We start from the raw sequence: 14,852 nt of genomic DNA, 5'->3' as shown, positions 1-14,852 counted from the left end.
GTCTGACCCTAATCTCAAGGAGTTAATCTCAAACTGATTGTTAAACTGCCTGGGTTCTGAGAATGATTGGTTTCTTCCACTCTCTGCCCTGCCACCCTGGCCAGTTTAAGGCATCAATGCCACAAGAAAGACCTATGGCCAACATGACATTTCCCATCTGACCCTGGAGCGGACTAAAGAATGAAAAATCCACCAAATCTCAAAAAAAAAATTTATTTAGAAAATGCTGACAGTTTGACAGGACATGAGACATCTCGTGACATTGTATTTCCAACCATTTTTTTTCTTGCCTTTCATTTAAAAAATAAACCTGCTAACAAGCTATATGACATATAGATATATATTTTTTTTCTTACAGACACCTGCCATGATTAAATACTCATATTTTTTTTCATTATCTTTTTTAAATCAAAAATAAAGATTTTTGCTGACTTTCCTTTTTTTTTTTTTTCCGGAGCGAATGTGAGAGTAAAGTAACATGTTCAAACACTTTGGGTTATTCAGAGGGGGCACAAGCACATCACAGAGGAGTGGACATGGGGGAAGGGGAGGCATTGGCATTGACCTGCCTGCTGGCAGTCCACAGTGGGAGCTGGACTTGGGCAAAGGTCAAAGTCACCCCTTTCAGCTTGCCTGTTTGGATGCCACCAGCTATGACCCTAACTATGACCATGTAACAGGACTCACAGAGTTGACTTTGGCCACTCAGATGGCTTCTGAGCCGCTCCCCATCCCTGCTCTCCTGGAGCTCCATTCCCCAAGGGAGTGCCACTTCCAAGGACTTGCTGACCCCCAGAGGACAAGAGGTTGATCTTGGCACGTTGAGGACACCAAGGATAAACGAAGAGTCTCCTCCCAGGGGTGGGAGCTACGGTAGGGCTCTGGCACCTTTAAAATCACTGCCCTAGGAGTGGTGTGGACAATGTCAGAAGGCCACAGGGCAGCATGAGCTGGGCAGGACGGAGCTGGGCTGAGGCAGATAGGGCTGGAGACCATCTAAAGACAGTATCCTTTTCTATCTCTTCCAAATGATGGCAGTGGTGAGTAGGCAGAAGAGTGGTGGATGACCTCTCCAGGTCTTCACCACTAGAATGAGGCCTGCGCCTGGAAATTCCCCTTCACTCGAGGGAGAAGGTGCTTTTGGAATCCAAGGTAGGAATATTTGGTTCATCTTGGCAGTCCTTGCGCATGTCTGACCCTGTGCGCAAGAGGGAGCAAACGGATCCCAACCGATGGCCCCCGCGATGCCAGCACAGGTGAGCGAGTTGCTTTCCTTAGATTGGGGGCGTCCATAGATCACAGGGACACGAAGCCCTGGGTGCCACGGTTCAGCCTCCAGGGAATAGACTCCTTTCTCCCAGACCCTTGTGGGTTGTACCATGGGCATCCATCCCTTCCCAGACCTCGCTGAAGTACGACATGGCATCCAAGGTATGCACGCCTGGGATGTTCCTCAGTACCCGGAACCACTCACTTGCCTGAGACAGTTAATCTGGGAGAGAGACAAGAGCAGGCACATTCCAGCTTGGCGAATATGTAAACAGGGGTGGAGAGGAGCTTCTTTTGGAGAATCTGGCGTTCATGATGCCAGAAACCTGGGTTCCCATATGTGGCTATAACCAGCAAAAGGCAAATTTCCAGATGGATGGACATCTGGTTTGGGAAGAAGACTCACCTTTGGGCTAGCTTAATCCCATTGGTGCTGCTCTTTATCCTTAGAAATGTCAAACACTAGCTCTGGTCCAGCCTCCTGGCTACCCGTGTCTTGCCCAAGAGGAAGGTGGGCACTGCCCCGGGTGTTGCTTTTCTCTCTCCCCAAGGAAGCACTGGAGGGTGTGAGGTCAGATGAGGGTTGTATTTGTGTGTGTGTGTGTGTGTGTGTGTGTGTGTGTGTGTGTGTGTGTATGCAAATTTGCATGAGTATATTTTTGTGTCCAGAGGCAATGCGGTATAAGAAAACGACAGCTGGCCTCAGAAGAAGGAAGACCTGGGTTTGAGTCCTGCCTCACAGAGTCCCAGGCAGCTCTAAGGTTATATGATGCAGAGAAGATGCTGATCTACATTGGTAGGGGAAATTCCTCACTAGCAGCTTCCTGTAGCAATGAAATCACAGGTTTGATAAAAAAAAAAAGTGTGTGTACATAAAAAAAACCCAACAAAAGAAAATTTGGCTGTATGATCCATGTGTATATATACACACATATGCTATATATTATGTGCATAATATATATCTGTATACATATACCCATATTTTTCTGTTTCAAAGTTCTTAATACTCTAAATGGAATGGAGTTGTAACCATTCCCTAAAATGAACTGGAAACTTCTTTAAGGGACCTACACATATTGCAGGTTGGGGAAAGGGTAGGGACATTTTTTCTTTTCTTTTCTTTTAATGAGAGAGAAAAAGAAAAAAGCAATATGATCAAATGGGGACAGTGGCAGATGTGTTTCCATGGAGATGGTGGGATGCTTGATGTAGAGCTGGGGGAAGGGTATTCTGAGACTTGAATTCCATGCTGGCTATTCCTGTTCTTTCTTCCCTCAAAGCCAAAGGGGCCTTCACCAAGCTTAAGAGCCAGGTTTTAATTAAATAAAAAACACAAAACCCAAAACTAAAATACAAAATCCTAGACCTCCGCCTTGTGGGTTCTTTGTCCCTCCTCTATACCCAAGGGTGGGATTTTCCATTCTAAGACACCTCTTCCTTAGGGAAGTTTCTTTTCTCCTACAATTGTCTCTGAGCCATCTTCTGCCAGCTAGTTTGACACCTGGAGCACAGCCTGTCAGCTAAGTTGTTCCTCTGGCTCCCAAGAGCATTTCTTTCACATTTGGCCAGGATCTAAGTCGGTCATAAGGAACAATGGTTGGTTCTGCCCTGTTACCAGGCTCCAACCCCTTATGGAAATTAGTTATCTTTGCTAGAGAGCTGGTCAGTATGGGAAAGGCAAGCTATTTGAACCAGTCTGCAATCACCACGACATCTTCTCCAGTGGCTTGTCTCTTGCCATTTCTTGGGGGGTGGTGTGGGGCTTAGTTTCCCTCTCTCTGTCCCCTTTAAGGCTTCTCCTGATGTTGGCCCAGAACATAGTTGTGCTAACCCAATTTTATACCTTTTAATATTCTGATGGTTTTTTTTAAAGAGACCTGGTCATCCCTAAATCATCTCACCAAACACTGCTCTCCCCAGGAAGCCATTGGCTTCATTCTTTAGTCAGGTAAACTGTCCTCACCTCTCCCTCTACAACATAGTGACACTCAAATCCTTGATTTGACCTTGATGGCTACTGTGAGGATGTCCACCTTCCCTTCCCCAGCCTCTGGGTGTTCTAGGCACTTCTTTTAAGGGTAGGGATCTGGTGTGGTCCCCCCTGCTTCTACTGCTTTACAGATATAGTATCTCCAGACATGAGAATGTTCAAAAAGTCAAAGGAAGTAGCTTAAAAAAAAACAACCCTATTTCATGGTGGGTCATTTTTGGGAAAGGACTTTTTTTTTTCTCCTATCAGCTATTCTTGTCTCCCAGGCCATCCTCTTGGCTGCCCTTTTCTAGGGTTGATTCTAGGGAACTTCCCATACCCTGTGGCCAGATTCTCCCATTTCTCTTAAAGGTATTTTTCCCCCCTCTGGGGAGGTGAGTCTTTGGCTCTTTGTAAATGGGATATTTTAGGGAATGTGCAAATGGTGTGTGCCCTTGTTGGGCATAACCTAACCTCTCCCTGCCATAACTCTGTCTCTGTACAGATCTGGTCCTTCCAGCTGTCCTTTCTTTTGCCTACGTGGACAATTGGGATGGGACATTAATATAACTTCCCCCAGCCTCACTCCTGGGCAGGCACTGAATGTGTGTGTGTGTGTGTGTGTGTGTGTGTGTGTGTATGTGTGTGTGTATGTGTGTATTTGTGTGTATAAGACACAGAAAAATGAGACACCAATGTGAGTGGGTGTTTGTTTTGCTATGCTAATAAAAGAAATCCAAGTGATTTCTCTTCTTAAAAATAAGAGGCTTTGATCACCCTTCAGAATACCAAGCCCAGCCTCTCTTTCCTCCCTGCTTCCTGTTCTGTGCTGTGAGAAGTGTGCTCCTTTGACATGGAAGGAGATTGGAGGCTGAGGAGGGAGAAGCCTGGGGTTGGTTCAGGTGAGGACCTCGGTCTTCTGCTCAGTTCCCGACTTTAGGGAACAACAATTACATTTTTGGTTTCTCACTTCTCCAGAATAGTTCTCTTGGCGAACCTCCCATTGGCTGGGGCAAACACAGGGAAGGAAAAAAGGTGATTCCAAGCTTCATCCTTAATCTCAACAAGCATCTCCCCCATTGAACTGAACCTTTTCCTTCAGCGATGCAGCCCTGCTCCCTGACAGCCTCTGCCCCTCCTAAGTCTTGCACTCAAGACACAGAATTCAAGTGATAAGAGGACTTAGCTGCCAGGTCCTATCACCCACCTCCCATCTTGCTTACTTAACAATGATAGGTAAAAAAGGGCTGCCAGGGCTGCCTCCTGAGGTCCATTTTTTTTTCTTGTTAAAAACAAAGCAAAACTTGTTGGGAGTTGAACCAGAGTCCCACCCAGGGAAGAGGGGAGCACGGGCAGAAATGGGGGGCCAGTTATCCCAGAGTTGGCTCTGACAATGCCCCAAATGGTATTCTGTTATTCTATATTCTATATATTCCTTGTTATTTTCTTCCAACTCCACCTTGAGGGGCTATAAGATTGAGCCCAGCATTTTCTGTCTAGGGACTGACTCACCTCAAGACCTCAAGACCCCAAGACCCTCAAGGGATCACGCTATCACCCTCTTTCTCTCCATTTCCACTGCACCCTGACTCACCCCTGAGGAATTAGCAAGGCCACCCTGGGTTGAGGGCATGGAGAAGGGTAGGGCTTTGGCTTGAAGGGTTCCCATCTTGGTGGAGAGAGGCAGCAAACATTGGCGTGGGCATTGGCATCTCCATGTCCCAACCCTGCACCCCAACTGCCATCGTGAGGATGTAGCAGGGAGATCGAGGCCCGGGACAGTCGTTCTGTGCTCAGGAGTGGAGAAGGGCTTAGTCTCCCAGCTAACTGCCTCAGAGTATTCTGATTTCTCTGGCCCTCTCTGAGCTTTGCCGCCCTGTGGACACGCTTCTTCGTCACTGGGCAACCCTCAAAGCAGCCTTCACTAGGACTGATTGTCTTCCACGTGCACGTATCAGCTTGTTTTTTCCTTTCTCCCTTCCTTTTCAGGATGAGATTTTGCTAGCCCCTGGAATCTCTGGAAAAATAAAGTTGGGAGGTGAAAAGTCGACTTGATTCTGAGTTTTGTTTTGTTTTAGGAGAGGGAGGGTTGGGGATGTGGTGAGGAAGAGGATTATCTTGTACCATTTCTTTCTTTCCTTTCCAGTATCAAACAAATGATGAGAATCCAGCTATAGGGGCCCGGGACCCAGGGGCCAGGCTGCTGGGCGGCCGGTAGAGCGTGCTCTGTTGGCTGGGGGGATTGGCAGGGTTCTGGGGTGTTGGAGTCCGACTGGCTTTGGGCCGGAAGAGGCTGCCCTGCTGGGTGCTGTTGTTGTTAGCCACCGTGGAGTGGTCGGGCTCCCCTGAGTCGCTCTCTGTGTAGCTGTAGGCTTGGGCCCGGGAGATGCCCTTCTGCTGCCGTCTCCAGGAGTTGTAGTAGGTGGGATCACTGATGTAATGGTTGACAAATGAGTGGGCCTTTTGGTGGTTCTGGTCTACCTCATATTCACTGTCGCTTCCCTGAAGGGACAAAGGATTACAAGTCAAAGGACATCTAGGTAGCAGAGAGGGTGGAGAGCCAGGCCTGCGGTTCTGAGGACCTGGGTTCAAATCTGGACTAAGATACTTCCTAGCTGTGTGATCCTGGGCAAGTCACTGAAACCCAATTGCCTATCACTCTTATGCTTCGGAATCGATGACAATTCTAATACAGAAGGTAAGAGTTAAAAAAAAAAAAACCAAACAACTCAATAAGTCAGTCAGACATTATTACCCTGTGGTGAAGAGAGGGAGAACTGGGGATAGGGAGGCCAAAAACCTAGGATCTAGCTGTGGATCAGCCAGTGGATCGCTATTGGTCCTGACTCAGTAGGAACAAATCTCCCAACTCAATCTGATAGCACTATGCTGGTCAAGGCCCAATGAGATGAGAGATAAAAGGATACTTTCTGAACAATGGATAAGCATTTATGAAATGATGGGTACTGGAGATACAAAGAAAAAGCAACAATGTCTGCCCTCAAGAAGCTTTTATTCTTTTTTTTTTTTTTAAACCCTTACCTTCTTTCTTGGAGTCAATACTGTGTATTGGTTCCAAGGCAGAAGGGTGGTGAGGGTGGGCAATGGGGGTCAAGTGACTTGCCCAAGATCACACAGCTGGGAAGTGTCTGAGGCCAGATTTGAACCTAGGACCTCCCATCTCTAGGCCTGGCTCCCAATCCACTGAGCTACCCAGTTGCCCCCAAGAAGCTTTTATTCTAATGAGAGTGCTTTCTTTTATACTTTCTTTTTAAAATTTTTTCATTTTAATTAAACCCTTTACCTTCTATCTTCACCAAGACTATAAATTAGCTCCAAGGCAGATGAGCAGTAAGGGCTAGGCAACTGGGGTTAAGTGACTTGCCCAGGGTCACACAGCTAGGAAGTATCTGAGGCCAGATTTGAACCTAGGAACTCCCATATCTGCACCTGGATTTCCATCCACTGAGTTATCTAGCTGCTCCCTGAACTGACAGTTGAAGGGCAGCTAAGTGACTCAGAGGATGGAGAGCTAGGCATAGAGATGAGCAAGTTGGTTAATTCCCATTGCCTAACTCTTACCACTTTTCTGCCTTGGAACCAATACTTAGTATCAATTCTACAAAAATATCATGAATTTTTTATTGTATATGTGATATATTCTTTACCCACAACATGGGGAATATGGAAATATTTACTGCATGAAAGCACTGATCTAACCTATATCAGACTATTTACCACTGCCAGGAAGAACGAGGAAGGGAGAGAATTGGAATTGAAAAATGTGAGAAAACGGTTGTCAAAAATTATTTTTACGTGTAATTGAAAAAAAGAAAATTCAATTAAAAACAGAGTCCAGAGACAAAAGAAGGGGAGAAAAGACAGAAAGTAAGGGTTTATTAAAAAAAGAAAGAGAGAGAGTCTGTGAATGGAGAGGAAATGAAGGGTCGAGGGGTCACTTTTCAAGGAATTTAGCCATGCAAGGAAGGAGAGGTGTATAAGGTGACAGCTGGTGACATGGTAAGATCTAGTCAAGGTGTTGGTTTAAAAATTTTTTTTTAAGGATAGGGAAACTTGGAAGTGTTTGTAGGCAACAGAAAAGGAGCCAGTAGGAGGGAAGAGATTGAAGATTAGAGAGAGAATGAATAGGGATGATGGTGGGGGCAATTATCTGGAGAATACAGGAGGGGAGGAGGTCATATAGTTGGCATCAGCAAGCAGAAGGGCCTCCTCACCAGAAGTGGGAACGGAGGAGAAGATGCCAGAGAGATTCCAGATAAAGAGGAGGGGAGACGAGGGAGCTATCCATGAAGAGAGGGACTGGTAGTTTATATGTAACCAATCTTTGATGATTTGTAGGCTACATTATCTCACATGACCTCTCATGGAGATTTTGTCCTATTGGAAATGACTATTTCTAAACCATATGTCATTATGTAGGGAGACCTTGAGGGGACAATACTTAATTTTTCTCTAGGAATTAAAAGCACTTTATAGATAAAATTTCAGTATAAGAAATGGATGGTGGTAATTACCTTTGTATTACAGATGGGAACATTGATTCATAGAAACTGAGGACCAACAGAGATGCTAGAGTATATCGGAAAGAGCCCTAGATTGGGGGAGGGATTTGAATCTTAGATCTGCCACCTGTATGATCTTGGGTGAGGCAATTAATATCTCTGGGTCCCAACCTATTCATCTGTAAAATAAAGGGGTTGGACTTCATGACCTCTGAGGTGCCTTCTAGTTCTAGCATCATATCATTCAATGAATCTGCCCTTTTCATCACAAGGTTTTACTCACTAAGCTAACCTATTTCTCCGCTCCCTTGAGACGGTGACACTCTGTGGCCAAGGCATCTCTGGATCCTCTGAAAGCTGAGTTAGAGGGATGCCGCACTCAGATCCTGATACTTCCCTAACTCTCATCCCATGGAAAACTCCACCAACTAGCCCTAGCCCAGAGGTCCAGCTTGCAGGGCAGCTGGTGGTGCCTGTCCACAGGAGCTAGACAATGGAAAATCCAAACTCTGTGACATGGCTCATACACAACAGAAACCAGTTCTTTTCATTCCATTTGCCTCACTGTTAGCCTCGAGTAGAACAAAGAGGGACACGTAAGGCAGAGAGAGATGAGCCCCACTCACCCTCACCCCCCCACCCTGACCCAACAAAGAGCTGGCCCCAGGGTCACCTGGCTGAAGGAGGCCAGGGCAAAGCCACAGTCTCATCAAGCTGCCAGGGTCAGGGAGGGGATGTGCCATTTGACAACTGCTAGAGCTAATGGCCACGTGTCTACCATCCATTTAAGTCCTGGAGCAGGGACGTGAGGAGGGATTTAGCTAAGGTTAGGCTCTGGGAAAGGGTTGGGGTCAGGGAGGCAGACTATTTTTTGGAATATAGCCCTGGCACAGGATCAAGGAAGCTCAAGCTGGACTATCCCTGCCTGAGAATTGGTCCTCAAAGGAGCCATGCTTAGTCTGAACAAGCCCTAGAAAGCAGCCTTCTTTTGTAGTATATTTTGTTTTATTTTATATATTTCAAATATTATTCTGAGGCAGCGTCCACAGGCTTTATCAGACTGCCAAAAGAGTTCCTTGACATCAAAAAAGGTTAAAGGGGCAAAGCTAGGTGGTCCAGACCTAGAGAGAAGAGGTCCAGGGTTCACATGTGACCTGACACTTCTAGCTGTTTGACCCTGGGCAAGTCACTGAACCCTCATTGCTTAACCCTTACTGTTCTTCTGCCTTGGCAGCAATACACAGTATTGATTTTAAGATGGAAGGTAAGGGTTTAAAGAAAAAAAAAGGTTAAGAACCCAGCCTGCTCTTGTCCAACACCCTCACCATGACTACCAGGGGCACCTTAACCCATTGTCTTCCTGTTGCCTCTTCCCCAGGTTGTCTTGGAACTTTGTGCTGAACTCCAAATAGAAGCAAGACTCCCTGGCACCCAAGGAATCCATCCTCTCCCTTGCCTTCCCCTCTGCCTGGGCTCCTTAGCTGTTCATAGGCCTTGGATGCAATGGAAGTCTATAACGCTTTCCTTCTGATGAGATGGAGAACCACCAGGTCTTACCATCTGCACTGCCATGACTGCTAAGTTTCTCTGGGCTTTACCATGTGTCCCACCTGTAGGCCCTGCAGTCTCAGCACAGTTATCTGACCAATTTCTGTAACCTAAGAAGAACCTATGGACCCTTGTTTCCACCAGTGTTTTGCAGCTCTGATGATGAACTTTCTTCATGTCTGGTCTCCAGGTTGAGTGTAAGCTTTTGAAGGGCAGGGAATTGTCCCAATTTTCCTAATGCTATGCTTAGCACTTAGCACAGTGTTTGCTCATATAAGTCTCAATAAATGCTTTTTTTCATTCAACCATTCATTCATTTTAGAGTTGAAAGAACAGAACAAGGGAGGGAGAATGACTTGCCAAAGACTAAATAGTAATAAATAGCAAGGTTAGCATTCAAACCCAGACCCTCTGACTTCAAATCTCATCTTTTTTTTTTTTCCTACTATAGCTTGGATTTGATCTCTGGAGAAACCCCAAGGAGGCTGGAGTTGTTTGGGGGTTAAATTGAGTTTTTGGATGATACCAGGCATCCATCCATTCCAGGATTCCAGGGGCTATTTTAGACACATCTTTTCCCCCTTTCCAGCTTCTAGAAGCTTTCCCTACAAGCCTAATTACTTTCAATCTATTCTCTATCAGGTCATTTTTTAAAAGACCTTCTGTCTTAGAATTCATATCATTCTTTTTTTTTTTTTTTTTTGGTAAAACCCTTACCTTCCATCCTGGAATCACTATAGTATATTGGTTCCAAGGCAGAAGAGCAGTAAGGGCTAAGCAATGGAGGTTAAGTGACTTGCCCAGGTCACACAGCTAAAAAGTCTCTGAAGCCAAATTTGAAACCAGGACCTCCCATCTTCAGGCCTGGGTCTCAATCCACTGAGTCACCTAGTTACCCCTGAATCCATATCATTCTAAGGCAGAAAAGCTGTAAGGGCTAGGAAACTGGGGTTAAAAGATTTTCCTAGGGTCACACAATTAGGAAGTATCTGACACCAGATTTGTACTTGGGACTTCCCATTTCCAAGTCTGATTCTTTGAGCTACCTAGTTTGTCCCCTAGAATCTGAATCATTCCAAAGCAGAAGAGTGGTAAGGGTTAAGTGACTTTGACAGGGTCACACAGCTAGGATGTATCTGAGGCCACATTTGAATCCAGACCTCCTGTTTCTAGGTCTGACTATCCACTGAGCTACCTAGTTGCCCCCTCCTTGTCTTGTACACAGCCTCTCCCCTACTAGAATGTTTCCTTGAGGGAGGTGGGATAGGGACTGGGTTTTTTTTTTCTTTTCTTTTTGTAACCCTAAGGCATAGTTCTGTCTGGAACAAATTAAGCATTTAATAAATGCTTGTTGATTGATTGATTGACATGGGGCTAAATTAGAAGTGGGCAGACCTATGTGATAAGAAGCTGCAGCAGTACTGAGCTTCAGGGTACTGGCCTTGCTTGTTCTGGGTTGATTGGGATGGAGAGAGAGAGAGAGAGAGAGAGAGAGAGAGAGAGAGAGAGAGAGAGAGAGAGAGAGAGATGGATAGCAGTCAGAAAGACCTAGTTCATTTCCTGCCTCTGACATACCTAGTGGTCTGGCTATGGCCAAATTATTTAGGATCTCAATGCCTGAGGAAACTCCCTAAAAGTAATAACTTATAGTGTTGGTTTTCTGCCCTAGTTAAAAGAATTCCTGTGCTAGGAGTTCCCCACACTAATGAAATAGCAGATTTGCTCCCTTGCTATAAAAATGTTATATATACACACATATATATATGATATGTGTGTACATATATAATGTATATATATATATATATAGAGAGAGAGAGAGAGAGATACACACATAATTTAAAAAAAAACGAACCTGTGATTTCATTGGTATAGGAAATTCCTGATAATAAAACTCCTTCAACTGAAGAAGATCAGCAATAATTCTAAAATTTCTATTATTAGGACATTTCCTGGGACACTGAGAAATGATTTCACCAGAAATTAAATGGCCAGTATGTCTCTCTCTCTCTCTCTCTCTTTGTTTATATTGATCTATCAATATACACACATACATAGTGGCTATATATTTGTGTGTATACATATATACATACATGTATGTGAATACATGTATGCATTTTGAATGTGTATATGCATGTGTATACAAATGGAAAGAGTGCCTTGCAAATATATGGCACTTTATATGTATTTAAATGTTTATTAATGCATAGGAGATTCTTCTGCCTTTATAAGTGAGGATCCTGAGGATAAGAAGAGGGGGAGGAAATGAGGAAATGGAGAAAAGGACAAAAGGTAAACTGCTCCCTGGCCAGGGGTGATAGGAGGAGATCTGAGAGTTTTCCAAGTTCCTGCTGAGCTCTGGCTATGAGGCTGAACTTCATTCTTGCACTTTCCCACCCCAGCCTCCTAATTTTCAGAAGAGCTGGAGTTTTGGTATGTTGTAATACATCAATTACCTTTTTGTCATCTTGATTTACATGGGATGCCCAAACTAGAAAATATCTGTCTCTTGGGAATCTTCTATGGCCATCAAGAAGGCTCATCGTGGTGATATCTTCTGGGGACAGAATAGGTAGAAGGGGTACTGGAGAAGGTTTCTAGCATCAAAAATTTTATTTTTGACATTTCAGTACCTCTATGGAAATGTACGACTCAATTTCTTAGTACTCTGCAACTCTCTGAGAAGAGAAGTTACAGGGATGGTGATAACCAGTTCTGGTAAAGGGAATTTCTTCCTCTGAGAGTTCCCTGTATCAACAAAGTCTCAAGGACATAGCCTAACCAGATATTTCTAGGCCTTCCTTTATCCATCTGCTCTCCTAAAAGGTTTTGTTCATTACCAGTGTCCCAAACGACATCTCTTCAGGTTTTCTGAAAGCCTGAGCATATTTCTTTTGGTTGGATAGACGGATTCCAGCCTTATTCTATGACCAATTGTGGCTCCCATGTCCAGATGGAGGAAAAGAATTTTATTAAGTCAAAACAAGCTAGTTCATCCCAGAGCTTTTCTTAGAACAACTCTGAAAATTGAACCATGAAACTTCAAGCATAGATTCTACCACAGATGCTACAAATACTCTTGTTTCCATCCTCTCCCAGTAAAATCCCATTCTATGATGACTTGTTTGGTCAGAGTTGCCATTTTACTTTGAGGGGTGCAGATGAAGACTCGTGTGATCTTTGCAGACATCTTCACAGAGAGGAGACTTGATCATTCATCAGAATGAAGCAAGTGTTTACTGTGCTGCTACCCTGTGTTGTCACACTGTGCCAGGCAGACCCTAAAGAGACAAAAATGAATAAGTAAACATCCCCTGCGTCCAAGAGACTTACAATCTAGTAGGAGACAAAATATATAAAAATAAGTATAAAACAAATGAAAATATCATCAATGCTCAGGAGAGACCTACCAGATCAAACAGAGAAGTATGAGAGATCTGGGGAGGGGGAGTCAGAGAAGGCCTCTTGGAGAAGAAAAAAAAATTCAATATCACAGTGCCTGGCACATACTGTTGTTGTTCAGTTGTTTCCAACTCTTTTTGACTCCATTCAGAGTTTTCTTAGTAAAGGTACTAGAATGGTTTGCCATTTCCTTCTCCAGCTCATTTTACAGATGAAGAAACTGAGACAAACAGGATTAAGCCACTTGCCCAGAGTCACATAGCTAGTAAGTTTCCAAAGCTGGATTTGAACTCTGGTCTTCCTGATGCCAGGACCACTATTCTATCTACTCATTATGCCACCTACCTATCCCTACTAGGTGCTTGATAAATGTTTATTGACTGACTGAAAAAGCAGAGTTGTGAAAGGCTGTCCAGACTTGGAGGCAGAATTTCCCAAGTCACGGAGATCAGAGAAGGCAAGAGAAGATTGGGAAATAGCCAATAGTCTAATTTGTAAGGAATGGAAAGTATGTGCAGGGGAGGAACAAATGGACAATAATCCTAGAAAGACAGATTAGAATCAGTTTGTATTGCAACTCAAGTCACTGATAAGAAGTTTGGATTTTAATTAGGGAGGCAATGGGGAGCTTGAAGTTTCTCAAGTAGGAGAGCCATGTACCTGATAATGAGATAGGGCAAGAGACTTGGGGCAGAGAGATCAATTAAGAGGCCATTGCAACAGACCAGGCAAGAACTAGGGTGATGGGAGAACCTGAGATTTGGAAGGGTCTTCAAGGGCCATCTATCTAGTCAGTGGGAATGAATCATCTTTGGCATGTACTGGACAAGTCACTCTCCAGCCCTGGCTTGGAGACCTCTGAAGAGGCTAAACCCACCACCTTCCAAGGCTGCTCATTCTGCTTTGAGTTAATTCTATTAAACTTTTTTCCCCTACATCAAACCTAAATACGATTTTCTGCAACTCCCACTTATCACTGCTAGCTCTGCCATCTGGGGCCAACCATGACAATTCAAATCCCTCTTCTGACAATCTTTCAGTACATGAAGATAACTATTATACGCTCCCTACATCTTCTCCAGGCTTAACATCTTTATTCCCTCTACCAGTTCTCGTACTGTGCATGTGTGTGTGTGTAATATACATACATATGCATGTATGCATGTTTTATGCATTTATAGATTTAATATATATGTAATTTCATTTATAGTAGACAAGCAATCTATTATTTCATTAGTGTGGACAGGTTCTAGTCTAGAAATACCCTTAATCACTAAAGATGGCTAAATCTATTTTATATATACATATGTATGTGTATATATCTACATGCATGTATGAAAACTACATGCATATTTATAATGTATGTGTATATATAAAATGTAACGCATATGTATAGATAAGTAAAAATGTAAACAAACAAATCAATGTTCTCTGTCATGTATGTATATGATGTGTGTATAAACAAATGTACTGCCACGCATGTATATAATACATATGTATATGTATATATGTATGTGTGTATATGTTTGATACATATATTTGATATATGTATATATGTACACACACACACACACACACACACACATATATATATATATATATATGTAACAAATAGATGTTTAGCACCTAGAACTGAACACATTTTTCCAGATGGCTTAACCAGGACAGATTACAGAGGGAGTATCACCTACTACTCTTTTCTGATATTACAGCTCTTAATAAAAGGTAAATTCATGGTATATATCTATATCTATATACATATATGTACATATGCATATATCCATCCGACTATCCATCTATTCATCTGTCATTCTATTTTGTTGATTGAATGCATGAATGAATAAAGCTTATGTTTATGATGTTCAAAACACTTCATTCACCACAAAAAGAAAAGTCAGACAGTCCTTGTTCTCAAGAAACTGATATTCTAATATATGTGGGAAGTTTCAGCTACAAAGCTGATGAGAAAGTCCCAAGGTCTTCAGGAGCAACAGAAAAAACAGATGACGATGCCTCTTTTTTGTCACTTCCATTGTCAAAATCATGTCGAACCCTTTAACAGTGCCAAAGACTTTGGTGGCAAGAACTTTCTGGCCTGGGTCTTTAGTAGTGTAGCTGCAGCACCTGCAGGAGCAGTTGCCAGG

The 14,852-nt window shown here is 43.5% G+C and overlaps 1 protein-coding gene across 1 annotated transcript in view; it reads right to left on the bottom strand.

Annotated features, from left to right (window-relative positions):
- Positions 1 to 5,140: 5,140 nt before the first annotated feature.
- The window catches only part of LOC123246219 (protein sidekick-2-like), a 177,993-nt gene continuing 168,281 nt past the window's right edge, over positions 5,141 to 14,852 (bottom strand). The window contains exon 35 of the mRNA XM_044675152.1: positions 5,141 to 5,740. Coding sequence (XP_044531087.1) covers positions 5,387 to 5,740 — 354 coding nt within the window. The 3' untranslated portion in view covers positions 5,141 to 5,386. The remainder of the gene's footprint in view (positions 5,741 to 14,852) is intronic.

The sequence above is a fragment of the Gracilinanus agilis genome, chromosome 4 (genome assembly GCF_016433145.1).
Source record: "Gracilinanus agilis isolate LMUSP501 chromosome 4, AgileGrace, whole genome shotgun sequence".
NCBI lineage: Eukaryota > Metazoa > Chordata > Mammalia > Didelphimorphia > Didelphidae > Gracilinanus > Gracilinanus agilis.
This window is presented reverse-complemented; position numbering and strand designations above follow the sequence as displayed.